Source organism: Barbus barbus, assembly GCF_936440315.1.
Source record: "Barbus barbus genome assembly, chromosome: 17".
Lineage (NCBI taxonomy): Eukaryota > Metazoa > Chordata > Actinopteri > Cypriniformes > Cyprinidae > Barbus > Barbus barbus.
Window position 1 is genome coordinate 25,936,950 of NC_136745.1, and position 26,752 is coordinate 25,963,701.

General features: G+C 36.3%; 3 protein-coding genes across 5 annotated transcripts; 1 reads left to right on the top strand and 2 right to left on the bottom strand.

Moving 5' to 3' along the window:
* Positions 1-3,848: 3,848 nt before the first annotated feature.
* On the bottom strand, positions 3,849-8,036 carry LOC306883033 (uncharacterized protein). Its single transcript, XM_079438089.1, has 5 exons — positions 7,863-8,036; positions 7,666-7,764; positions 7,313-7,459; positions 5,105-5,271; positions 3,849-4,990 (listed from the first exon to the last, which is right to left on the bottom strand). Exons 1-5 carry the CDS (start codon positions 7,974-7,976, stop codon positions 4,837-4,839), a joined length of 681 nt encoding a protein of 226 aa, XP_079294215.1. The 5' UTR covers positions 7,977-8,036; the 3' UTR covers positions 3,849-4,836.
* Positions 8,037-8,316: 280 nt separating this feature from the next.
* LOC306883765 (NTF2-related export protein 2-like) lies at positions 8,317-11,225 on the top strand. Of its 3 annotated transcripts, none has more exons than XM_079439234.1 (5): positions 8,317-8,378; positions 9,856-9,918; positions 10,000-10,086; positions 10,155-10,299; positions 10,623-10,929. In XM_079439234.1, exons 2-5 carry the CDS (start codon positions 9,904-9,906, stop codon positions 10,805-10,807), a joined length of 432 nt encoding a protein of 143 aa, XP_079295360.1. In that variant the 5' UTR covers positions 8,317-8,378; positions 9,856-9,903; the 3' UTR covers positions 10,808-10,929. The 3 variants fall into 3 exon arrangements, with proteins under 3 accessions (XP_079295360.1, XP_079295358.1, XP_079295359.1); XM_079439233.1 differs by lacking the exon at positions 8,317-8,378 and adding an exon at positions 9,597-9,712; XM_079439232.1 differs by lacking the exon at positions 8,317-8,378 and having other exon boundaries at positions 9,584-9,918; positions 10,623-11,225.
* Positions 10,937-26,443, bottom strand: LOC306883764 (long-chain-fatty-acid--CoA ligase 4-like). Its single transcript, XM_079439231.1, has 15 exons — positions 26,314-26,443; positions 20,787-21,290; positions 19,663-19,840; positions 19,377-19,486; positions 17,636-17,774; positions 17,305-17,455; positions 16,855-16,978; positions 16,653-16,724; positions 16,428-16,567; positions 16,159-16,328; positions 15,938-16,012; positions 14,097-14,288; positions 13,878-13,992; positions 13,600-13,757; positions 10,937-12,595 (listed from the first exon to the last, which is right to left on the bottom strand). The coding sequence occupies exons 2-15, from the start codon at positions 21,123-21,125 to the stop codon at positions 12,438-12,440; spliced, it is 2,121 nt and encodes a 706-aa protein (XP_079295357.1). The 5' UTR covers positions 21,126-21,290; positions 26,314-26,443; the 3' UTR covers positions 10,937-12,437.
* Between the last annotated feature and the right edge of the window lie 309 nt (positions 26,444-26,752).

A 26,752-nucleotide genomic window follows, 5' to 3' on the forward strand; every position in this document is an offset into this window, starting at 1 on the left:
GGAGACCTGGTTCATGAATATTAATTTAGCATGTGACGTTCCTACTTCTTATTGGCTGGTGCTCTTCATGAATATTAATTAGAGCGGGGCTCTCCAGTACTATTCAATTTCCAAGCAATGTTAAAATTATAAATTTAATATTCATGAGCTAAACCTTTGCAATAGTAAGATTCGTAATTTGACGATATGAAAGTGGACAGTGGTTCGGAAATTTGTCAATTTGATTTCGCTTTCTCTACCCGCTTGCAGGGATTTTTCTATCGTGTTACAAGAAAGCCCACCGCATTTTCCATTATCCCCTAAAAATCAAATGTGAGAAAATGCAATAAGATAACAGTGATCATTACACACAGGGTTCCTAAGCAGTATATAATTAGATTTTAGCATTTTTTTTAGCATATAGAAAAAAAGAAAACAGAGTATCGAAAATATTTTTGGTGTCCCTATTCTGTTATCTAAAATAAAATTAAAAACAAGTATTTCTATAAGTAAAAATCTGTCTTTACAACTTTTACTTGTAATGGGGTAATATTTGACCAGCAGGATCTGTACTTTCACTCAAGTAATGGAGTTGTGTACTTTGTCCGCCTCTGTAGTAATCATTTTGCAATGAAAAGTTTTTTTATTTTTAGTATTTTTTTAAATTAAAGAAACAATATGCATGTCTTATAAGCTGAAATGAAACTAAATTAAAACAAACATTCAAACAGAACTTTTCGTCATTCAGACATGTTTGTAGAATCGTCACCAGTATTTCGGAACCAAGTCAGTACTGAAATTTAAAAAATGCAATGATACCAGCCTTTCTGCAGGTACAGAGTATCAGGGCAATTCAAAGGCTCTGTTTTGCTCAAAACGCCACAGTTTTTATACAACGCTTGCATTCGAGTTCTCGTGAATCCATCCATTATACTAACACAATGTAAATAAGAAATTCATTGTGCATTCATCTTCAATGAATCTAACTGGGGTTTTACTGGTACCAACTACTGAAATACTGATACTGTGACAGCACTAGTTTAGTACTGTAAGAGTATGAAATTGTGAATTGTACCATTAATTAATTTGTTACACACTTAATATATTGTTTTTCACTATGAAAGATGGAATGGAATCTACAGTAAAATCTGGAAAAATATGGGATTTTTTACAAATGTGTAGGACCTCTGCATGCTACTTTCTACAAGGCACTATTTGCATTCACTAAAATCAGAAATGAATACACGAAGGCTGGTGACACCAGACCACATTTTTGTCATAGCCATTCACATTTCACTTTTGAGGTATGCATATACTGTTTCAGTTACGTAACTAGAAACTTGCACCCAGCTACATTTCCGCATTCAAAAACTACTATTATACATTTTATTTGAAAGCATTAGTGCAGGTAAACTGGTTCCCCAAATAAGGGTCTTCATGCATATTCATATGTGGCACACACAGTTTATGTGATTCTTTAAAACTGACTGAACCCGTTCTGATGATAAACAGCTATAAGAGAAACAATGTGATTTTTTGAAACACTACAAGAAAAAAAATTATTTTCATAGAAACTACATAAGGATGGTCACATGTGGGAGTGGAATTCATGGAAATGTTAAAGTAATCACTTGTGTTTCTTAACCAAGTGTCTTTTTTATTCATTAAGTATAATCTAAATGGTTGACAGCATTGGGTTGATAGAGGATTTGGAGCTACAGAATGCAGGGCTGTAACCACCATTCAGTTTCAGTGGAGGCGTACCAGAACGCAGGAACGGCGCGTGATGGGTTTTCTTTATGTTCACTGTTCGATGTCGTCATGGGGACTGAGGTGAACAGTAGATTATATTCTGAGGAAGTTTTCTTCACCACTACCCTATTTTACATGGTGAAACTTTTGCTGACAAGCTGGCGGCTGGAACTGGCATTGAATGAAATGCATAAAAAAGTTTGGTCAGCAGTTCCTTTGTTACTAACACCATTTAACAACTAAGAGGAAGTCTGCTTAAATACATATCCGATATGTCCAATAAAGGCTAGAACTTGAGTATATCAACTCTAAACCGAAGGTTTTGTTTTCAATTATTCAATCTGTTGCAAACTCTTCTATTAACTCCATGCCTGACACCTCTGTGAAAGTTTCTTGAGATATTTCAGTGACAAAATTACAAACTTAGTGTCTGCCCCATTTTAAAGTGGCACTGTCACTCCCATGCTCAAGAAGCCTTCACTGGATTCTTCTGTTCTAAACATTTTTAGGCCAATCTCTGTTTTACCCTTCATTTCTAAGGTTTTGGAGAAAATTGTGCTGGATCAACTTCAACATTTTCTGACAATTGTATTTATGAGATTTTTCAATCTAGTCTGAGAGTGCTAAACGATATTTATATCTCCACTGACTCTGGAGACTCTGTGGTTCTCATTCTTTTAGATTTATCGGCCGCTTTTGATACCGAAGACCAGAGGTCTTCAACCCTGCTCCTGGGGACCCACTATTCTGAAGAGTTTAGCTACAATCAGACAATCAAACTCCTCAAGACTGCTTGAAAATTGCAAGCAGGTGTGCTGAAGCTGGTTGGAAATAAACTTTTTTTTTCCTATAAAGACCTCTGCCGTAGACCACTCCACACTATTATCCAGACTAGAGTCCCGTGTGGGTTTAAAAGCTACTGTTCTAATTTGGTTTCAATCATACCTGTTGGACAGAAAGGTTTTAGAGAAGCTGAGTAATTTTACCTCTTCCCCTTCCGCAAGGTTCTATCGTATCTCCTTCTCTAATTTCTCTCTACATGCCACCTCTGGGCTCTATTCTATGCAAAAATGGCGTGTCTTTTCATTTCTACGCAGACAATACTCAAATCTACCAATCAAAAGAAACAATTCCGCAGCGATTACTTCTCTTCTGCAATGTTTAGAGGAGGTTAAATCATAGCTTGCCCAACATGTCCTCTTCCTAAATGAAGACGAGATTGAAGTAATTGTTTTTGGTTCTAATGAGAATTCTCAGTATATAGCCTACGCTCGATTTGGACTGTTTATCTGTTTTTAGATCATCACAGGTGTTCTTGTCGACCAGCAATTAAAATTCGATAAACATATCTCTTCTGTTATCAGTTCCAGTTTTTATCAATTTCGTCAACTGTCTAAAATCAGAGACGTTCTCACTTTAGAAATGGACGTTCATGCGTTTGTCACATCTCGGCTAGATTACTGCAATTCTTTATATTGCGGAATATCTAAATCGCTTCAGCTAGTCCAAAACGCTGCGGCCAGACTTCTTCTGAAGCGTCGCAAACATGAACACATCATGCCTATTCTCAGATCTCAGTTCTCAGAACACTGGCTGCCGGTTCATCAGAGAATAGACTTCAAAATTCTACTCTTTGTGTATAAATCTTTACATAACCTAGCTCCTGTCTACCTCTCTGAACTCCTTCATTTATACACTCCATCGAGAAGCCTAAGATCTTGCGACCAGGCTTTGTTGGTAGTTCCACATGTTAGATGAGCGTGCTTTTGCAGTGGCAGGGCCTCGACTTTGGAATACCCTGCCTCTAGAGATTAGAATGGCCCCTTCCCTGTCTGTTTTTAAGTCCTTGCTAAAAACCGATTTGTTTTTCCTTGTTGTATTGATTACTGTTTTACGGTCATTTCAAAATGAGTCTTGTTTTCTGTGCATGTTTTTATCATTTTCTCTCATGTAAAGCACTTTGGTCAGCCGAGTGGCTGTTGTAAATGTGCTATACATATAAAATGAACTTGAACTATATTGAATATGAAAAAGTTAAAACTATTAGCTAAATGATAAAGAATAAATGTACACCATATAACTGTATAATATACACATACACTACAGTTCAAAAGTTAGTCACCAGTTGTTTTTTAAAGCCTCTTATGCTCACCAAGGCTGCTGTACAAAGAGAAACATTATGTGAAATATTATTACATATTAAAATGGCTGTTTTCTAGCTGAATATATTGAAACACATTTTCTATCCTTGTGGTGCAAAGCTGAATTTTCAGCATCATTACTCCAGTCTTCAGTGTCACATGATCCTTCAGAAATCATTCTAATTTGCTGCTCAAGAAACAACTGTGCCGATTAATAATTTTGTGGAAAACATTTTCAGATCCTTTGATGAATAGAAAGTACAAAAGAACAGCATTTTAAAAATAGAAATCTTCTGTAAAAAGTGTATTGTTACTGTTACAGTTCATATATCAATATGTATCAATTTAATGCATCCATGGAAATTAAAAGTATTAATTTCTTCTAAAGAGCTTAATGACCACAAATCTTTGAATGGTGGTATACATGGTGAACATTATATTCAACATATGCATTAAATTGAGCATATGCATCCTTTTAACACAACACTTAGATATGACTGCAACAGTATTCAATTACAATTTATTTTCATTAAAAAAAAAAAAAAAAAAAGAGCATCAAGAATACATTATGGTGTTGTGATTTTTACACAGAGATACAAACCTAGAAATTACATTTTAAGTGATTAACCAATAACAAAATCAGCTTTAAGTTTAACAGAAATAAAGCATTGATTGATGACGTAATAATAATCAGAATGTTATCTGTAAATCTAAAAGTCATATACTCAATAAAATGCACGAAAAGTGACCGACATATCAAATGAGCTTTTAAACTGCCAAAAAGTGAACGTTGACCACAACATCATTCTTCTCTTCAGCAAACATCTGTAAAAACTTCCACCCCAAAGCAGTTCCTCTACTGTGTTTATTTCAAATACTCTCTCATAAACCAGTATTCATCATACTTGAACAGCAGCTTAATTAACAGCGCCAAGTGCACTGCTCCATTTCTGCTCGGGGTCCATCAACCTTCTACGATCCGTTTCAACACAGATCCCAGGCCACCTTTAGCCACTTGTAGAGGCGTCATCTTTTCCTTGTTCTCAATGTAGATGCTGGCACCATGTTCCACAAGGAGTTTTGCAGCCTCTGTTCGCTCCTCGTCACATGCAAGATGACTGGCAAAAACAAACAAACAAAAAAGCTTATGCAGAACTGCTCTGAGGAAGAATTTATATATAATTATGAGCCAATAAAGAACAGTAACAGTGCTACACAGTGGCTCTACTCACAGTGCTGTGTTTCCCTCTGAGTCCTGAATGTTGGTAGAAGCACTCTCTTTCAAAAGAAGCTGAATGAGTTGATAGTTGCCTTTGGCAGATGCTCTGTGTAGAGGTGTGGATTGCAGTTTATCCGTTGCATTAGGATCTGCACCATTTTCCAGCAAAATCTGGGCTATCTGTTGAAAAAAAGATGCATAAACTATGCATAATAATTATTTTATTGAATATAATGATGATAAAAATGTAATATATTAATACAAAATTAGTATTCACAATAAAAATAAATAAAAAATAAATATAATAAAATATGAACAAAAAGTTTCACAATTTTCAGAAAGATTTAATGTAATATTTTAGTATTGCGGATTAAAAAGAGCTGGCAAAATATTAATATAAAAAATATTAACAAGTGTCATGTTTTTAGAAAGATGTGATGTAATCATTTAATATAACTTTTTTTAAATGTGTTGGCAATATATTATTATAAAACATATAGGAAAATGTCAATATAAATAATTTTACAAATTTAATATGAAAAACTACCAGAAAAAAAAAAAAAATCCCTCTCATCAAAATTTAGGGGCGGTCACACATGAATTCATGAGAATGGAAATGTTGGATCATCATGATCAATCACCCGGGTTCCTCTTTTGAGAGTTTCTGAATGAAAAAAAAAAAAGAGCTGGCAATATACAGTGAGAAAAATAATTATTTGATCCCCAGCTGGTTTTGTAAGTTTGCCCACTTACAAAGAAATTAACCGTTTATCATTTTTTATGGTGGGTTTATTTTAACAGAGAGAGGTAGAATAAATCACATTACATAAAAGGTTATAAATTGATTATTTGATCCCCTACTAACCAGCAAGAAATCTGGCTCCCATGGATTATGTGCACATGTGGAACACAGATTAGTCCTATCACTTTAAGAAGATACTCCTAATTTCAGCTCATTATGTGAGAAACCTGTCCATAGAAACTTTCTCTTCCATTCACACCTCTCCAGCACCACGGGAAAGACCAAAGAGCTGTCAAAGGACATCAGGGGCAAGACTGTAGACCTGCACAAGGCTGGAATAAGCTACAAGACCATCAGCAAGATGCTTGGTGAGAAGGGGACAACTGTTGGTGCGATTAATCAGAAATGGAAGAAATACAAAATAACCATCAGTCTGGAGCTCCATGCAAGATCTGGTCTCATGGGATAAGGATGAGGATGAGAAAGGTGAGGGATCAGTCCAGAGCTACACAGGAGGAGCTTGTTAAATGCTGCATGAAACAAATTCGTAAAGGGAAAATAAATGAATAAATAAATCAACTCTATAGCAGATTCCAAGTGATCAAGTGCTTAGGGTGTTCTAATTCAGCCCATTGCAAGGGTTCCACAACGTAAGCAATGATGTACATCCAAGTAAACAAGTTATTGAGTGAAGGGCATTAAAAACAATGAACTGAAACACAGCCAGAGGATCTGTGCAATGGAGTAAACCAAAATCCCTCCTGAGATGTGTGGTGGGTTTCTCCACCAAGTAGTGTTTTTCTTGGGGATCAAATACTTATTTCAGTCACTGAAATGCAAATCAATTTATAACCTTATTATAAGGTGTTTTTTCTGGATTTTTTGGTTGATATTCCATCAAAATGAACCTACCATAAAAATGATAGACCCTTCATTTCTTTGTAAGTGGGCAAACTTACAAAAACAGAAGGGGATCAAGTAATTATTTTCCCGCACTGTATTAATAAAATTAATCAAAGATTATTAGAACGATTAACTGACTAATCATCATTATTTCACTGATTCATCAGTAACCTTAGATTGATTATTCAGCTTTTGTAATTCTTTAAAATATTGAGTTACATACTCTACACATATTTTCTAAAGCAGAAAAAGAAGTTACTAATCAAAAGTGGCACTGACAATGCTTTGTTTAATACTGTAAAGCTGCTTGCTTTAAAGTAAATTGCATAAAGTGTTATATAAATAAACGTGACATGAGTCACATGACTTTACTGGAGTGCAGTTATGTCAAACTTATTTTAATTAAAAAAATGAAACACTATTTTTTTATACTGAATAGTGGTTTCTTCTCATATGACCTAAAGTAAGGGCCTGCAATAATATATAAAATATGACTATAAATGTTTCAGAAAAAAATATCTGTGTAATAATTTAATTAAAATTAATTAAAAAAAGGCTGGGGAACGCTGAAGCTACCTCATATCGGTTTCTCGATGCTGCGTAGTGTAGTGGGGTACAACCATTCTGGTTCACAGCGTTCAACTGAGCTCCTTTGGATATTAAGGATCTGACAATGTCTTCTCTCCCAGCAGATGCTGCTATATGAAGAGGAGTCCAACAGGCCTAAAATGACATAAAAAGGGTAAAGATCTCCACCAAGAGGATATGCAGTGAATGACAAAGCATCAATAGTACTACTATCTGGACAAAAAACCCCTGTCATGTATGAACAGCACATTTAAATGAATTAGAGATCAGTAATAACACTTCTTTTTAAATACAATAACATGAAGACTTCTGGACTGAAGCAAGACATAATGCTGACTCACATCATCCTTGAGATCCACTTCAACCCCAAGATCCAACAGAAACTGCACGATATCCACATGTCCAGCTGAACAAGCCCAGTGCAGAGCAGTCCTGCTGTCCTGCATCAAGTGTGATATTAACATTTGAATCAACAGACACACTTCATCCTAGCATCATGCTAACACTGTGTATGTGCTCCTACACTGCCCACTCATACCTGATCTGTTCTATTCGCTTGTGAGCTGTCAGACAACACGCATTTTTTCAGTTCTTCAAACTTCCCAGTATAAGCCAAATTACAGATTTCTACATTTGATACTGTTCCCTCCATCTCACACTTCTCGGGGAACGCTAGAATGACAATTCAATCCAAATGGCCCCGCCCCCAAACAACAAGCTGCAATCTCATTGGATAAAACAACTTTCTTAGGTGCCGCAGAATGGTGCCTGATTAAAACAATAAACAATAACAAACAATCTCTAAAACTGTAATAAACGGATTGAGACATTAATTTGGCTAATTTGTAGATTATATCACAGCTAATTTGTAGATTATATCACATTATATATATATAATGATATGTACTTTTTAATGATTACCCTCAAATTGCTTTACATTTATTTTGGCGTTGTGTTACATTTTTGTGTAAAATACAAAGAATTTTGAGAAAACTATGAAAAATATGTCATTAATGTTTTGAGAAAAGGTACTATTTTGGCTTCAAAAATGACCGTAAGACGTTTTTATTAATTAATCGTGATATCATTTACAATTAACATATGAATTGATGTAAACTTACTAACAGGATATTTAAGAACAGTGGATTAAATTTAAACAACAACAATAAGATTTCTAAAGTTTGTGCGTTCATTATTTATGCACTTTGCTTGGCCTTTTGTCATGTTTGTATTTTGGTGGGAACTTCGAATAATGGTGTAGAGAATGGAAATTAGAGGAAGAATATATAATTGGATCAGGAATTTCTTGTTCAATAGAACTCTTAAAAATAAAGGTTCTTCAAGCCATTTTTGGTTCCACAAAGAACCATTCAGTCAAAGGTTCTTTAAAGAACCATCTCTTCCTTACCTTTTTATAATCTGAAGAACCTTCTTTCACCACAAAGAACCTTTTATGAAACAGAAAGGTTCTTCAGATGTTAAAGGTTCTTTATGGAACCATTTAGACACAAATGTTCTTCTATGGCATCGTGAAGCACCTTTAGTTTTAAGAGTGTACTGCATTTTCTCAGATACATACAATAGAGAATGGAACACCTCAGGGTAGCGTTAGCAGTCCAATTCTGTTTAACTTAATGATTGATGATATTTTTACAATGGTTGATAGTGGGATAGGAAGATCGTGATGGTGCGTTGTGGAAAGGTGTATGCAGACTGCTGTTAATAATGTAGAGAATTGGGCAAATGAATGGGGTTTCCATTTTTCTGTAGCAAAAACTCAGGCGATATGTTTTAATAAAAGAAGAATCAATCCTACAGTTAAATCCTCAAATAGACATTGACGTGACATTAAAACAGAAATAAAAGTGATAATAGCCAAAGAAGGAACAAAAGATAGACATTTATACTGTATACAAGAGAAAGTTGGTTCAGAGAGAAGAAGATTTGGAAACTTTAATAACAAGAATGTTTATTAAATCAATGCTTACATAGAATAGGAAAACATGAGAATGGAAATGTGGGTTAACAGAAAATGTAGAACATGTACTGATAAAATGTGAGGCTTATGAAAGAGAATGTTTCCAACTAAGTCAAGCTTGTTGGGTGATGGACATAATCAATCAAGAATATATCGCGAATTAGTTGATTATTTAAAGGAAACAGGATTAATTCATAGGATATAGGATACCGGTTTCGCTTCACACTCCTTCCAGTAGGTGGCGGGAATGCGCCTTTCAAATTGGGTTGACACTCGCCATTAAATCCTAGAAGAAGAAGAAGAAGAAGAAGAAGAAGAAGAATGGTGTAATTTTCCGGCGGAGCAATAATCGCGAAGAACACACGCGTTTGAGCACATTTTACTCGATGTAGGATTAGTTTTTTAAAAGAGTAAGAGAGCAAAATTCTGATATTGTTTTCCACGTGGGCATAAACTACGATTACAAGTCTTTTTTCTTTACATACTGTAATGTTACCTACATTTGGCGCGTGCCCACATTTTAAATCGCTGTGGTTATTTGATGTTTTATTAGTAGTTAAATACAGTCTGCGGGAGATCGGTGAAGTGCGCGTTCAGTAGCATGGCTTCAACGGTGGTGAGTGTTCATTGATGTGAACAATGCTTATGCAAATATGTTTCATAACTGTCCTCATCAATTGTGTTCGGCACTGATCAGGACTTCAGGACTCTGGTTGATCAGTCATGCAGATACTCGGATGAATTCGTCAATATCTATTATGACTGCATGGACAAGAGAAGAAGGGTATGCTCCTCTCATGCATTTGAAGTGCACTTCTAATAGGCTTCATGATAATGCATCAATGTTTTCAGAATTTGACAAGGCTGTATCTGGACAAAGCAACGCTTGTGTGGAATGGAAATGCTGTCTCAGGTCACGATGCTCTCGGAGAGTTCTTCGAGTCTCTTCCCTCCAGTGAATTCCAAGTGCAATCTCTTGACTGCCAGCCTGTGCACGGTATGCAACATCTTAAAACGATTAATCGCATCCAAAATAAAAGGTTTTGTTTGCATAATATATGTGTGTGTTCTGTGTATATTTACTATGTATCTGTAAATGCACATACAATATATATAGAAAATATTTACTTTACATTCATACGATCTATAAATATATTTAATATAAAAAAATTATGCAGGTGTGTTTATATATAAATAATAATTATGTATGTGTACTGTATATATGTAAACAAAAAGGTATTTTGGATGCGATTAATCGTTTGACAGCACTAATTAATATATTTTCCTGTAGTTTTATAAAATACCATTTATTTTTTTCAGAACAAGCAACTCAAGGCCAAATGACTTTGTTGGTGGTTACAGCTGGCTCAGTGAAATTTGACGGAAACAAACAGAGATTCTTCAACCAGAATTTCTTATTAACCGCCCAAGCCTCTCCTAACAGTGACCAGCCAGTATGGAAGATTGCAAGCGACTGCTTTCGCTTTCAAGACTGGGCAAACTGAATCATAGCTTCAAATCTTTCGTATGGCTTTTTTCATTATTTGTAAACACACTGCAACCTAAGTATGTTCTGTAAATAAAAAAAAACATTGACCATTAAACAGTTTCTAATATGGAATACCACACAATTTGAGTAGAAAACCATTTTACTTGTCCTCGGCAAATATAACATACATTGAACCACAATAAATAAGCATCATAGAACATCCTACAAGCAAATTCACAATTTCTCAATGCAAACATTTGACTGCTGTATAGTCTTGTGCTGTATAGTGACTGTAACCCTGAGGGCTGTGGGGGGGAAGAAACTGCTGAATTTGTTGGCTTAATGGCTGTTCATTTAACAATAGCTACAAGTCCCTGACGAAAAGAATAGTGCAAATGACAAAATAATTATAAATAAAACACTTTCTAGATGAGACACTTGGTAATCCAAGATAACAAATTACTGTGCCTGTACAGATCACACTTCCTTAAAGAAAGCATAAATTAAACAAGGTTTCAAATGAAAATGTTTGAGCCAATAAATTAAAATACAGAATATAACATTAACTGACTGAGATGGGTTCCTCAATCTCAAAATTCATATTCTTGGTTTGTATTTCTAAATACTTTCTTTTTGTTGCTTTCAGCTTTATACATTAAATATTAAGGACCGTTTTAATGACATATTACCAAATATATTAAAAGCCTGCAGAAGTGAAATTTGCGACAGACAAGAGAGCTTGTGACAATCAGACACTGTTTACAGTAAAACGAGTAGTTTGAAAAAGAAAATCTGACATGAAAAGATGATACAGATTCAATACAAACCTTACCTCTGGCTTGAGAGGGAAAATCTATTCCTAAAAATGTTCCCTTCATTTAAATTCAGTCTAACAATATATGAGCAATAAACCAGTCGCCAGTCATCTCAACCTGTCCTGAGTCAATCCATGTATCAATTAGTATTCAAAACATTGTAATTCAGTGACATACATTTTCATTACCAAAAAAAAAAAAAAAATCTCAAGTACATAAACATGGTTTGTAACCATTATGAAGACTAACTCCTAATGCACTGCATGAATGAAGCACAAGAATCAAATTCTAATTTGCAGCCAATAGGGAATCAACTTTTAAATCAGAAGGCACAGAAACATCACTATATATTACTTCACCTCAGCTAGCGGGTTGTGTTCTCAAATTCTATTAAACCAAACAAGTGAACATTGTTACAAACAAAAGAATTTCACACGTTTGAAAAAAGAAAGCGCAAGGTGATGGCAGTATATCGCTGTTGTATGGATGAAATCCTTTTCAAAAGACACTCCTTTTGTATACTAAAAGGAGAAATTAGTGAATGCTGGATATGATAAATATCGTCCTTTACCCAACAGGTCTCAAACTAATCAGCTACGACTTTAATTGTAAACTATTTCACAGCAGAGAGACTACAGAGCTCTGAATGAAAAGCCCACAAAGCTCAGGAATAAAAATACAGACCGACGGCTTATCGACATTGTTCGTCTTTGAAAATTTGTGCACATCACTAAGCAATGGGCAGTGGTGACAGTTGTGGCAAAAGGTGTTTAACATTTATTGATATACAGCAAGGAGCTGATGAAGATGTTTTTGGCTGTGATAGTGGTCCTACTTGTGGCCATACATTCTTTCGATGTCGTTGAGATAGTGGTTCTTCAGTTCTTTCCTCTTCAGTTTGAATGCGTCCGTCACCAAGCCTGTTTCTGGGGTCCAAGGCTCCGGGCTCAGATGGACCATAACTGGTGTCTCAAAGCCCTGGAGTTTAACTAGAATGATGGGAAGACCATTAGAAGACATGTTCTGATTCCACATTTTATACAACACCATTTTATGCACACTACAATGTATTTGATTAAAAATACATATAATATTGGGAAATATTACAAACAATTCAAAGCTGAATTTTTAGCAGTCATTACATGATCTTCAGAAATCATTTGAAAAAATTGCTGCTCAAGAAGAAACTTATTTTTGATCAATGTTAAAAACAGTTGTGCTGCTTTAAAGTTCAAAAGAACATTGAAATGAAATAGATTTTTTTTGTAACCACGGTTATTATAGTTAACAACCACTAATTCCAAAAACAAAATGTTCCCTGAAATAAAATTAATTGAAATACTATCTTAAAATGATTTCAGCTAGCAACATTTCTCATTTTTGTTTCATTTAAATTGGCATACTAAAATGACGAATGTACGAATAAAATAAAAATGAATAAAAAAACGATTTAAAATAATAAAACAGACATTCTAAAAATAGAAAATATTACTAAAAATTATAAGCGTCTCAGTAATAGAGCTGCAAAACAATTAATCGTGATTAATCGCATTCAAAATAAAAGTTTGTTTACATACTGTGTGTATATACTGTGTATTTTGATTATGTATATATAAATCCAAACACATACACGTATATACCAAGGAAAAATATGTAAGATTTATATATAAAATTTATATATATTATATAAAATTTATATATATAATATAAATGATATACAAGCATAAATATATATACATATAATTAAAAAAAATATATATATACACGTGTGTATTTATATATACATAATAAATATACACAGTACAGACACAGCGTGTAAACAAATTTATTTTGAATAAGATTAATCGCGAACCCTACTCAGTAATATTAAAATAACACTGTTACATTATAAAAGTATTTACTGCTAGCTCAGTGAATGTTTTGATACAGTGTCCTCATTTTGAACTTTTACACCATATACCTTGCTGCTTTAAATCCTGGAAGTTATACTCACTTGAAGTTGCAACTTCTTTAATTTCTCTCAGAACTTCCCTTTCCATTACTGGGTGGTTGCACATCTCTTCCCATGTGCCCTCAATGCCCTTCTGATTGGCAAGAGCTGTCAGCTTCTTTTGGTTAGGAACAATGAAGCTGATAACGTAGTTCTGGTCACTGGTGGGCAGAGAGAGAGAAAAGAGGTCTGTATACAGTACGTCTGCTGTTCTAAAGAGAGGACCCTTTGTTAGGGTCAGTAACATCCCATATGCGTCAAACAAAGCCAAGCATACGAACCTGTTTGCGTAAGCGCAGATGTTGTCAACGAGAGGGCAGTTCTTCAGAGCTGACTCAACTTTGCCTAAAGAGACGTACTCCCCAGCTTGAAGTTTCACAAGGTCCTTCTTGCGATCTAGGCATACAACAGATGTGAATAATATAGATAGATAACATAAATATATGATTTGAACTAAAACAAGAAAGAAGACTTCATTATGAGGCTGAATCTAAACATACCGACAATCTGAAGACAACCGTCAGGGTGCATCTCTCCTATATCACCAGTACAGAACCACCGCTGGCCGTTCTCATCCACAAAGAAGTCCTCATTATTACAGCCTTCACTCCGGGAGTAGCCCATGGTCACATTAGGACCTCCGATGAGGATCTCACCCCGTGGATGAGGCTTGTCATGCTTCATATAGCCACCTAAAGTATAAGGAGAATCACGACAGATGTAACCGTTTGAATAGTTCCACCTTAAAAAAGACACTTCTTACTCAACTTCTTGTTGTTTCAAAATTGTATGCGGATATTTTTTTCTTCCAAAGACGACAAAAGGAATTATTGTGCAGCACTTCACTAATTAGAAACTGAGTGAGAAACAAATTTCACAGATAATCTTACCAGCAGCGTTATTTTAGTATTATTTACTACAATAGTGTTTATTAATATTTTTAATTAGCTGTTATTTTTTGTAGTACATTTTAATAAATGTTCTGTAAATGTATGTGCTTTTGTCTTTTTTAATGATGATTTTTAGTTTTAGTAATTTTATTACTTCAGTTTGAGCATTTTATTTCAGTTAGTGGCCAGTTTAACTTAGCTTTATTTTAATGGACGAAACAATTTTTTATATTTTTTACTAACAATATCAACACTGCTTCCCTGAAGCTCACGTGACACCAAACATGATGCTTTTGGTGTCAGTAGCTTTGTTTCCATCACCCTCTTTTTATGCGCATTTTCAAGTTTCACATCAGAAACGAGTGATGGAAACGCCAAATTTCGAAAAGAAATCCCTTAATTCGCAAAAACGTTTTTACGCTCGCTTGAGGTGATTTTTGACTTGTGTGAAAAAGGCTTAATGTGAATAATTGGTGATGGAAAAGCATTTAGCAAATAAATCCTGCATGAGTGATCAAAAACGTCATGTGACTCAGCTCTATGGGATGGCATAACCCGACTAACCAGCAGACTGATTTTGTTGCACGGCATCTGAAATGTTATGCTCATTCTGAAGTGCCCAAACAAAGTCTGTCATCACGAATTTCTGTATAATGGCCTCCCAGAACGGTCTGCCACGACTGCGCTCCCAAACAGCTGACATTCACCTCTGAAAGCAAGACCGCATTTATTGTGTTTCATCTGCTCTCTCGAAGTGCAAGTATATTTGAGAATTATTATAATCAGTGGCTTCTCCTACTTTTCTTAGTGATATTTAGTGCCAGTTTATCAGGAAGTGACGATTTTGATCTCTCCAACTCAATGGATGGAAACGGTGCTTATTCCCAAATGTTTTATGCAATATTCCAATTTTGCACATAAGTTAAATTTGCAACTTAGGATGGAAACCCGGCTAGTGACGTCAACATTTTTTTTTTTTTAATCTAGACGCCATCAGATTACATTTACACATTTGGCAGATGCTTTTAACAAAATCTTACATTGAATTAAGATACATTATAAGTTCATGCATTCTCTAGGTATTGAACCTATGGCCTTGTGTTTCTGCACCATGCTCTACTGTTTGAGCTACAGGAATGCTGATGTAAGTATTGGCAAAAGTGAAGAAAGACTGTTCCTCAAAGCAAACTTTCGCATTACTTTAGTAAGCTTGGTATATATGGTGCATGTCTTAGAGCAATTTTAGAGACTGACAGCCATGGTGGTAAAAATATAATGCTGTTTTATGGCAAGAGCTTCAGAAATGTCTAAATTGTGTTCTACAGAACAAAATAACAGCATTATAGTTTGGAAGAACATGAAAGTGAGTTTATAATGGCAGAATGTTTGGTGGATTACTTCTTTAAGATTTAAGATATCTACAATAAGGAAAACTGGTAGCATTTACCAACCTTCTGCCCAGTCTTTGAGTTTGACCTCACAGCAGATCAGAGGAGCTCCTACTCGTCCTGTGCTATAGTCAGCAACTGCTCAACATAAGATCATGTCATCATTACTTTACACTGAGATAAAGCTCTAACCATTTTTCGAAAATAAGACTCTACAAGTAATATTAAAATAAACAGTGCAAGATAGGCTGGAAAAGATGTCCAGATGTAGCAGGACTCCTCACCCTCGGTTATAGTTCCTGCTCCACAGGTCTCAGTAAGACCGTAACCCTGACCAACAGGACAGCAGAAGCAGATGTTCATGAAGCGCTGAGTGGCGGGAGACAGAGGGGCTCCTCCGGACAGTATCATACGCACGTTTCCACCCAGAAGAGCTCTCACTTTCTTAAACAAACTGAACACATGAGGGAACAAAGGCTCCAAGATTAAAACTCCAGACTCATTAACAAGAGCAAATGTGATTACCCGAAGGCCTATTTTAATCTCCTCTTACATATTGCACAGGGGTGCATCATAACCCTTTTTGATCTGCCCCAGCTTGTAGTCGTAGGCCAGTTTGAACAGGGTTCTCTGCACGAAGTTCATCTCTTGCACTTTACTCATGACGTTCTTATTGATCCGGTCCATTATTTCCTGACAGAGGAAACAGGAGTGTGAGATTTTAACATGATTGGTGTGAATAAAACCAGATGAAAATGTTTAGAGGAGTCAGACTTACAGGTACGGCGGCCATTAGAGAAGGTTTCAGCACGGTGCAGTCACCTTTACTTCCCCTCTTGATTTTGGTGGACTACAAAGCAAAAACAAGCCATTCAATCATCTGAAATTAACATAATTTCCTTATTTTGTAAAAACCTCCTACATTTGTGTAAATGTGTGACTATATTGATCTGATCCTGAAGTAAATTGAGGTGCAGTACCTGATCAGAAAGTGTTTGTGGTGAGGAATAGCCGATTCTGCAGCCGTACGTCACACATGAGATCTCAGCCGTCATTTCCAGCACATGAGCAAGAGGAAGATAGGCAATATACGTATCCTTTGGTCTGTGGAGGCATACAGGCATATTAAAGCAAAACTAATAAGCATTTCAGTCAGGAACTGTTGCATTAATGGAAAGCAACAATCAGGTTCCAAAAGCAAAAATCCCTTTTATATTTATATAAAAAGTGTATAATGTTGTGTTTCACCTCATAGCTAGTTGGTTTCGTTTTGGCTTATAACACTTTAAGATATGTTAAAAAATATGTACGGTTAAAGAAAATAAATGGGAAAACTATATGTATATAAAAATAAAAAAAAACACTTTTGGATCAAAGTCTGCTGAAAAACTGGGTGGCCACTGTGGGACCCTATTGATATTTATACACACCCCAATCCAGGTATCCTCTCGCACTGGCCTGCCATGCCCCCTATCAGGTTACTGTGAATGATCATCACCCCTTTAGGTCTACCGGTGGAGCCGCTGGTGTACATAATAACAGCAAGGTCTGACGGGACGGGCTTCACTATGGGTCTGCTCACTGCAACACAAAGCGCACATTGTTTTCTCCTCTGGTGATAGAGATGTATCAATTACAGCGCAAATCTCTATTCAGATCAATATTTTATGGGTGAACTGTGGGTAAAGTACAGGCAATCACTGAAAAGGTTCATTAGCATATAAATAAAATGTCAACCGTAAAGTTGGTGCCCTTTCTTACGGTTTTCTGGCTTGGCTCCCAGCTCTTGCACAGAGTGCATGCTGTGGATCTGGATGCCCTGTGGATGTCCTGCTGTGCTGATGCTCTTCCTGTCCACATAAATGATGTGCCTCAGATTGGGGATTTGTGGAAGAACACTCTGTAGGGGAATAAAAATGGTTATGGAAACAGAATATTTAATGAAAAATATAAATATTTCAAGTGGCAGGGCAAGTAAACCCAGACGTCAAGTTAAACTTTGGTTTGAAAATCTGATTGACATCAAAACCCAACATTGAATGGCGTTTAAATTTGGTTACTTAATGCAATGACTTTAAACCAACAAAATATCAACATCTAATGATGTTTTATATTAAAGCTGTGTGGAAGTTAACATGACATTTAGCAGACGTTGGTTTTTGGTTACCATCATGGCTAAATGCTGGTGTTTTGTCAATATGTTGCTGGCATGAATTTTGGTTACTTAATACCACACCTTAAAGCCAACAAGATATCAACATCAGCTTTTAACAGTATTCTATGTCAAGTTGACATTGGCATCAGAACAGGTCATGACATAAAATTTTGGTCACCTGATATAAGAGCATGGATTCAACCAAATATCAATGTCCAGAGTACAGTACAGAGCCTGACTTGTAGTTACCGATTAAGGGGGTCATATGATGTTGCTAAAAAGAACATTATTTAGTGCATTTGGTGTAAAAATGCGTTTACGCGGTTCAAAAAACACAATTTTCCACGTACTGTACATTATTGTTGCTCCTCTATGCTCCGCCTTTCTGAAATGCGCCGATTTTTACAAAGCTTATCGTTCTGAGAAGCGTGTGCTCTGATTGGCCAGCTATCCAGTGCGTTGTGACTGGCCGAATACCTCAAGCGTGAGTTGGAATTGCCCCACTTTATATTGTTCACAGCCATTCATAGTGTTCATATTGTAGGCTACTCTCTCCTAGGTTCAGGAAACAGTCCTTCGTAAAATGCGCTGCACAGACTTGAATATTTGCGTTGTACTGTTCTGGAACAGTGTTGTAAATATAAATTTAACCAATGATTTCTAGTTGTGTACTCATTTGGAAGGCCAAACAAAGTACTTTCTCTTTCACAACGAAACACAGCGTCTCCAGGACATGGCGGCGGCAACAACAATACTACAGCAAGAATAAGAGTCACGCCGTCTTTCATTGCGTATTCATTTGGGGGCGTGTCTAAATGAGCCGTTTTAGAAGGGCGTGGCAGAGTCTTAACTTTTATAAAGAATATCTCTTTGGGTTTGAGACTTTAATCTTTGCAACTTTACAGATCTTATATATGCACACACAGCTTGCAACACTCCAAAGACAAAGGAAAACATGAAATCACATCATATGACCCCTTTAAACCCTTTTCTTGAAGTTATTCATCGAGCCATACATGACTGAATACATGCGATTCAGTGAGTCAGATGTTATTTTGTTAACTGTTCTAATTGATTCAGTGAGTTCATTCAGTGATTCAAACTAATAACCCATGAGATCATGAGTCCTGTTTAAAAGCACTGGGAATTTGTTTGTTTGTTAGATGGATTACACTGATTTCAGTTAGCAAAGAGAATGGAATCGAAAAACATGAAAGTTGGCACTAATTCATGGTACCATGCCATTTTAACCCATTCAATTCAAAAATCAACTTGAGTAATATATTGTATTGCTGTGAATCTGTAGTGATAGTAGTACAGGAAACTTTGAAACTGTCTTTAGCTCACCTTCAGTTTGGTTTCCAGCAATTCCATGCTGGTGACCAGGTGTGTAGCTCCACACTCATTCAATCCGAAAGACACTGCCTCTTCTCCTAGAGTTGCATAAAAGGTGACCACTACAAAAACCATATGAAACGCAGATTAACAGAAGAAGATCAAGACAAACAACACATTCACAGTACATGCGTCATCACATTAAAGCATGAAGGGATAAAACTTAAGACTCACTTTAAATCATTTTTCCTTAGGGAAAAAAAGGGAAGGTGAAAGTAAAAATTATTTGTTTCCTTACATGGGAAATTGCGTCTGAAGCAGGCCTGAGCCGTGATCATCCACTCTGCCCGTGTCTCACAGAAAATCGCAATGGTGCTTTTTGGCTGTTGGCCAAGTGCTGCCAACCCGCTCCCAAACTGACTGACCAGAGTGTCCATCTCCCCATAGGACAACCATTTATAATCGCCCAGAATTAACTGCCAAGACAAAACCATCAAACACCTTTATATTAAAAAAATATTTCTTCAATTTGGAGTTTTTCCTCTCTCAACAAATGGTAATTTTGGCAATGTTCACATTGCATTCGAATGTGACCCAAATGTTGGATGACAGTGTGAACAGCAAAATTAATACTGAATCTGACATTTTCAATTCATCTATTTTTACAATCCACAATTATATATGTGGAAATAAGGTGTGTCAGTTTTTTTCCCAATGTGACTCACCTTTGTGTAGGAATTTATGTGATTTGTATGTCAATGTCAAAATTTATAAACTAACATTTATTAAACTAACAAATGTTTGGGGTCAGTAAGATTAATTTTGAAAGAAATGACTTTTCAAAATGAATGCATCAAATTGATCAAACATCACAGTAAAGACTTTTACATTATCACAAAAGATTTACATTTCAAATAAAGAAATACAAAAATGTTAAAATAATCAGCATATTAGAATGATTTCTGACAAACCATGTGACACTGAAGACTGGAGTAATGATGCTGAAAATTCAGCTTTGAATCACAGGAATAAAATTTATTTTAGAATATAATAAAATACAAAACAGTTATTTCAAACTGTAATAATATTTCACTATTTTACTGTATTTTTTTATTAAAGAAATGCTGCTTTGGTGAGCATAAGAGACTTCTTTTAAGAAACCAAAAAAATCTTGCAACCCCAAACCTTTAAACAGTAGTATACATTTATAAATAAAATTTGTTTAAGATGTTATCATAATTTATACACACATTCCAGTTTAGGAGAGTCGCTTGTTTAGACCAGCATCTGATATGAGCTAAATTAAAAAGGTCATATGAACAACCTCACTAAATTAATTGGATTTGAGCAGAAAATTAGAATTAGGCACATTGGCTTGTATTGTGACCATAGCCTTACAGAATATGTCAGAGGACGTCGTACCTTTTTGAAGACCTTCCCACTCGGCTGCGGCTCATTTTCTTTGCTCAGAACTTCTCTGGTTCCCAGGCAGTCCGCTTTACTGAAACGCTCCACTGCATTATCAAACAGCTTATCAAGGGTGTCTTTTCCAGCGAAGTCCTCCGTAACCAGGGAGTCGAAGCAATCCACGGAACGATACGGCCCATCAGCCTGACCGGTGGTTGACTTGGATTTGAGCCTTTTTGCCAGGGCTTTCTTTTTCTGAGCTCCAGTCAGGAAGTACCATGGTAGAAAGCTCAAGAGCGAGTAGAGCCACACTACTACGTGTACTGGGAACAAGAGAACGGTACTCAGGTCCATGTTCAGACGCACATCTGCTGAGAAGCTGAAGGGGACTGAAAGATGAAGGGATCAGGCCAAGCCTGAGAGAGAGCGAGTTTATTGCCCTGTGTCCAACTAAGAATCCCAGATCAAAGTTCAGATAGATTAGCGAAGTGTCTGATATGTAGCTCCAAAATGCGCAACCTGAGAGTAACAAATAAAGGAAATGTTATTCAAGTGTACTCAACTGAAACACAGCCCTACGAGACATTTATATGAAAAAAAATCGAGTTTGAGGCTTTAAGCGGAACAGTTTGTATTCATTCAGCTGCTTTAATGAGGCTTATTAGAGGACACGGTCACATGCGCCGCACAAAAAGACACATTCCAGGCCAGTGAATAGCGTCTCACTGGTTTTCATTTAACGACTAGTATGAAGTCACAAACATCCTGCGGCGGCTGCCCTAGCCTAAAGACAGGGTGGAAAGACAAACGGCATGACATTAAAGCACACTGTTGCCAAACATCTATTAATGTTTGTACAGATTAAACTTGATACACTTGTTTTATCTAGCGTTCCAGTTGCGGGTGCAGCATGACAGAAATGTCAAGGCCATGGGTTCAGATTTCAAGGAAACACCCAAAATAATTAAAACAAATCTGTTTCCTTGAGTTTAGCAGAAACACTTTATCTCAGTCATTAGCCACGTAAGTGAACTCTGGCTTAAGATAACTTCATCTCAGGCGTCAGTAAAATAAGGTAATCTCTTGATCACATGACTGGTGTCAGATTAAGGAAGTAGAAATGTGTTGCTCATATATGGAACAGAAACATCACCTTAACAGTACTGTTACAACCTGTACACAAAGACCTAGAAAATTTACATAGCTTTGCATCGTCCTGTTACAGTGCTGCCAAGCTGGGTATTGTCTATGAAATTAGATCCCTTGAAACACAAGTCCTTACTGACGGTGAAGACAAGTATGACCAGCTGCAGGGGCTGTTGCAAAAGTATGAGCTAATGGCAAAAGGTCACACTTACTCCACTGACTCAGCAAGACACTCAATAACAGCAGATAACCAAACCTCTCTTACTATGGCAGTTAGTAAGCGCTTTCTTGTTTGTTTAGACTGACAACATTTTGGTTCAGAGATCAAGTTGTGATTAGTCCAGGTGAAATGGTGTGTGATGTTGACACAATCCACAGCCTGATATACTGTTCATGGCTTGGGCAAAACAAATGTCTGCTATTCTAATATAAGAAAGACCACCTACTAGTCAACCAGTATGTATGTATTTTTATTTTTTGTGGGCAGTAAATGGTCAATATTTAAATTTGGACTTTTTTGTCAAAATAAAAACACTAAAAACTACCATTTTTTTAAATGTTAGAAGTGAATGTAGACATCACAGTTATACTGTTTCACAGGAGAAATATATAGCCTATTAATTTTGCAATTTGCTAAATATTACATTTAAATGTAAGAAAGACCAACTTTACTGGGCAATGCTGATAACAATATAATGTATATTAGGGATGCACCAGTATTAACAATCTGGCAGATAACGATCAGCCATATTTATGCTTTCGATATAAAATTTTTGTCTTAAAACAAAAATCAACTAAAGTTTAAATACTATAAATGAATTTAGACATCACTATTATAAAATACGCACACAAATATAGCCCACACACACACACAGTGGGGCAAATAAGTATTTGATACACTGCCGATTTTTCAAGTTTTCCCACTTACAGAGAATGGAGAGATCTGTCATTTTCATCGTAGGTACACCTCAACTGTGAGAGACAGAATAAAAAAAAAATCCAGAAAATCACATTGTATGATTTTTAAATAATTAACTTCCATTTTATTCCATGAAATAAGTATTTGATCACCTACCAACCAGCAAGAATTCTGGCTCTCACAGACCTGTTAGTTTGTCTTTAAGAAGCCCTCCTATCCTCCACTCATTACCTGTATTAATTTATACAGTTACCTGTATAAAAGACACCTGTTCACACACTCAATCAATCAGACTCCAACCTCTCTATGGGCAAGACCAAAGAGCAGTCTAAGGACACTAGGGACAAAATTGTAGACCTGCACAAGGCTGGGATGGGCTATAGGACAATAGGCAAACAGCTAGGTGAGAAGGCGACAACTGTTGGCGCAATTATTAGAAAATGGAGGAAATTCAAGATGACTGTCAATCTCCCTCGGACTGGGGCTCCATGCAAGATCTCGCCTCGTGGAGTATCAATGATCCTGAGAAAGGTGAGGAATCAGCCTAGAACTACACGTGAGGACCTGGTCAATGACCTGAAGAGAGCTGGGACCACAGTCTCAACGGTTACCATTAGTAACACTACACCATCATGGATTAAAATCCCCCTGCTCAAGCCAGCACATGTCCAGGCCCGTCTGAAGCTTGCCAGAGACCATCTGGATGATCCAGAGGAGGCATGGGAGAAGGTCATGTGGTCAGATGAGACCAAAATAGAACTTTTTGGTATAAACTCCACTCGCCGTGTTTGGAGGAAGAAGGATGAGTACAATCCCAAGAACACCATCCCAACCGTGAAGCATGGGGGTGGAAACATCATGCTTTGGGGGTGCTTTTCTGCAAAGGGGACAGGACGACTGCACCGTATTGAGGGGAGGATGGATGGGGCCATGTATCGTGAGATTTTGGGCAACAACCTTCTTCCCTCAGTAAGACCATTGAAGATGGGTCGTGGTTGGGTCTTCTAAGGAAAACTAAGGAGTGGCTCCGTAAGAAGCATTTCATGGTCCTGGAGTGGCCTAGCCAGTCTCAACACCACTGTTGGGGGTAACGCATTACAAGTAACGCGAGTTACGTAATAATATTACTTTTTTCCAAGTAACTAGTAAAGTAACGCATTACTTTTTAATTTACAAGAAAATATCTGAGTTACTTTTTCAAAAAAGTAACGCCAGTTACTTTTTCCCCATTTTTTGACTGGCAGTGCGCTGTGTGAACATGTTACTGTAGTTCTAGACTAAATGTGAATGCATTAATTCATCCCACTCGCAAAAAACAGATTTAGTATTCATCAAAATGAATTAAAACAGTGAAATGCAAACTCAGAATATGACGCAAACCTGCAATAATTAAATATGTTAAACAACACAAATGTATCTAATCCCATTTTATAAACCAATGTCTTTGCTGCTGACCTTTGATGATCCAGTTCAACCATATTAATAAGCAACAATGACTTTAGATAAACTAGCAATTGTACTTCATTGTTTTTTTATTGCCGAAGAGTGTTAAACCTTCTTATCCTGAGTTTTACTTTACAGACGTGAATTTACTTTTCCTTCACAAGATACAGGGCTTTTACATTTGTATTAATGTAATTTCTTGTATTAAAAACAATCAAGCCCTGCTCATATTTAAAAAGTAACGCAAAAGTAACGTAACGCATTACTTTCCATAAAAAGTAGCTAAGTAACGTAATTAGTTACTTTTTTAGGGAGTAACGCAATATTGTAATGCATTACTTTTAAAAGTAACTTTCCCCAACACTGCCTGAACCCAATATAAAATCTATGGAGGGAGCTGAAACTCCGTGTTGCCCAGCGACAGCCCCAAAACCTGAAAGATCTGGAGAAGACCTGTATGGAGGAGTGGGACAAAATCCCTGCTGCAGTGTGTGCAAACCTGCTCAAGAACTACAGGAAACGTCTGACCTCCGTAATTGTAAACAAAGGTTTCTGTACCAAATATTAAGTTCTATTTTTCTATTGTATCAAATACTTATTTCATGCAATAAAATGGAAATTAATTATTCAAAAATCATACAATGTGAATCTTTTTTTATTTTGTAATATTCTGTCTCTCACAGTTGAGGTGTACCTACGATGAAAATGACAGATCTCTCCATTCTTTGTAAGTCGGAAAACTAGAAAAATCGGCAGTGTATCAAATACTTATTTGCCACACTGTATATATATATATACACACAAATATAGCCTATATATATATATATATATTCATTTGCTAAATATTTACATTTTTCTGTAATTTAAAAAAAAAAAAACTTTACTCTTGCCATCATCTAATGTTCACATAATAGTTAATCAAAAATGTAAAAACGAGGAAAAAGTTAGTCTACAATTAAATAGTCAATACTTAATCATTCACATACCTCACACTGGGAGTATCGAATTAATTGAAGCTCTACCTTTGCTCATCCCAAGTTAATTACATTACCTAATAACGAATTAATTTACAAATTAAAATGTTGATGCTGACTAATGCAATTTTTTAATCTGCCCTGATGAGCTGAAACCTGTACAAAGGTTATACTCAATGTGAACCCAGTGAGCAGAGACAGACAATGATATCAATCCCTCCGGCTCACCCCACTCATGGACCAGATCTTCAGCAGATCCTGAATCTGATCCCATTATCTTTATCATCATCTTTTACAAACCGACCTCTGTTTACTAGAAGGACACCTTATGACAAGTTGACCTGCATGTACACTTTCAAAGTACACATCAATACTGCTGTTGAGTGGCTGTGATTACAACTCCTTCTGTAAACATTTAGTTTGAAACTATTTAACGCTCAGATAAAGTAAGAAATAGCATAAAACATAAATACGAGGGTACTTTATCTCATAGTTTTCGATAATAAGGTTTTCCGACCTCTAAGATATATAGAATATATCACAGGATGTTCGAAACGCCGCCTCGGCTCTAGAACATTACACGTGTTCCGTTCATCACCGTGGAAACGGCTCGTTTCAATAAATGGAACACGACTGATTTTTGAATAATGGAATCTTTTAAAGCTCTTTTATTCCGCCTTGTCTGGTCTTTTGAATGTGATGATGAAGATGATGATGGCGCTCTGTCGGATGCGAAACGTCAAACGCAGCAGCATCATCATCATCATCATCATCATGAGGGATGCCAAGACATGCTTTTCCATCACCGATCCTCATATTGAACCATCATGTATTAAAACTCTACGCACACACTTTAATCTTCATTCAGACCTAGTAATGACGTGTAATATTCAGATTTGATGAAACAGTCCGTCGTTAGCAAGCTAGCGTTCCCTTTAACGCTTTCAGCCATCTGTAAAGTTGTCGCAGTAAACAAGAAAAAAACGAGAAAACAATTCCCTCGTTAAGAATCCCTGAGGTGTTAAGATTATAAGAGTAACACTAGCCGGTTAAATCTTACCTTCAGAGCCGGTTTGTGTGTTTCAGTCTCTCTCGCTGCCAAGCTCAATGACCGACAGTTACCTCCGGCTCGTGCTGTTCCACCCGGAAACATTGCGTCATCTGACTCCATGTTTTTCAGCCAATAAGGTCTAGAGACAATGAAGCGAAAGCGCATCATTGATTTGCTGTTACTGCTAGTGCACTTCAGGTCACGGCTATAATAGTTCTAGTCTTAATATTATTAATAACACACATGTCTTGTTCTGTAGTTTCACAAGCCAATAAGCAAATAATTGTAAAATCCAAATCATATTCTATACTTTATGCAGTGAAGTAAGAGAATGTATTGTTAGTTCTTCAGGATGTAATATTAACATAATATTCTAGTTCTGTAGTTTAAAAAAACTGACTTATGTTGCATATGGAAAGCATCAGTAGTGTAAGTGAAAGAAGGCTTA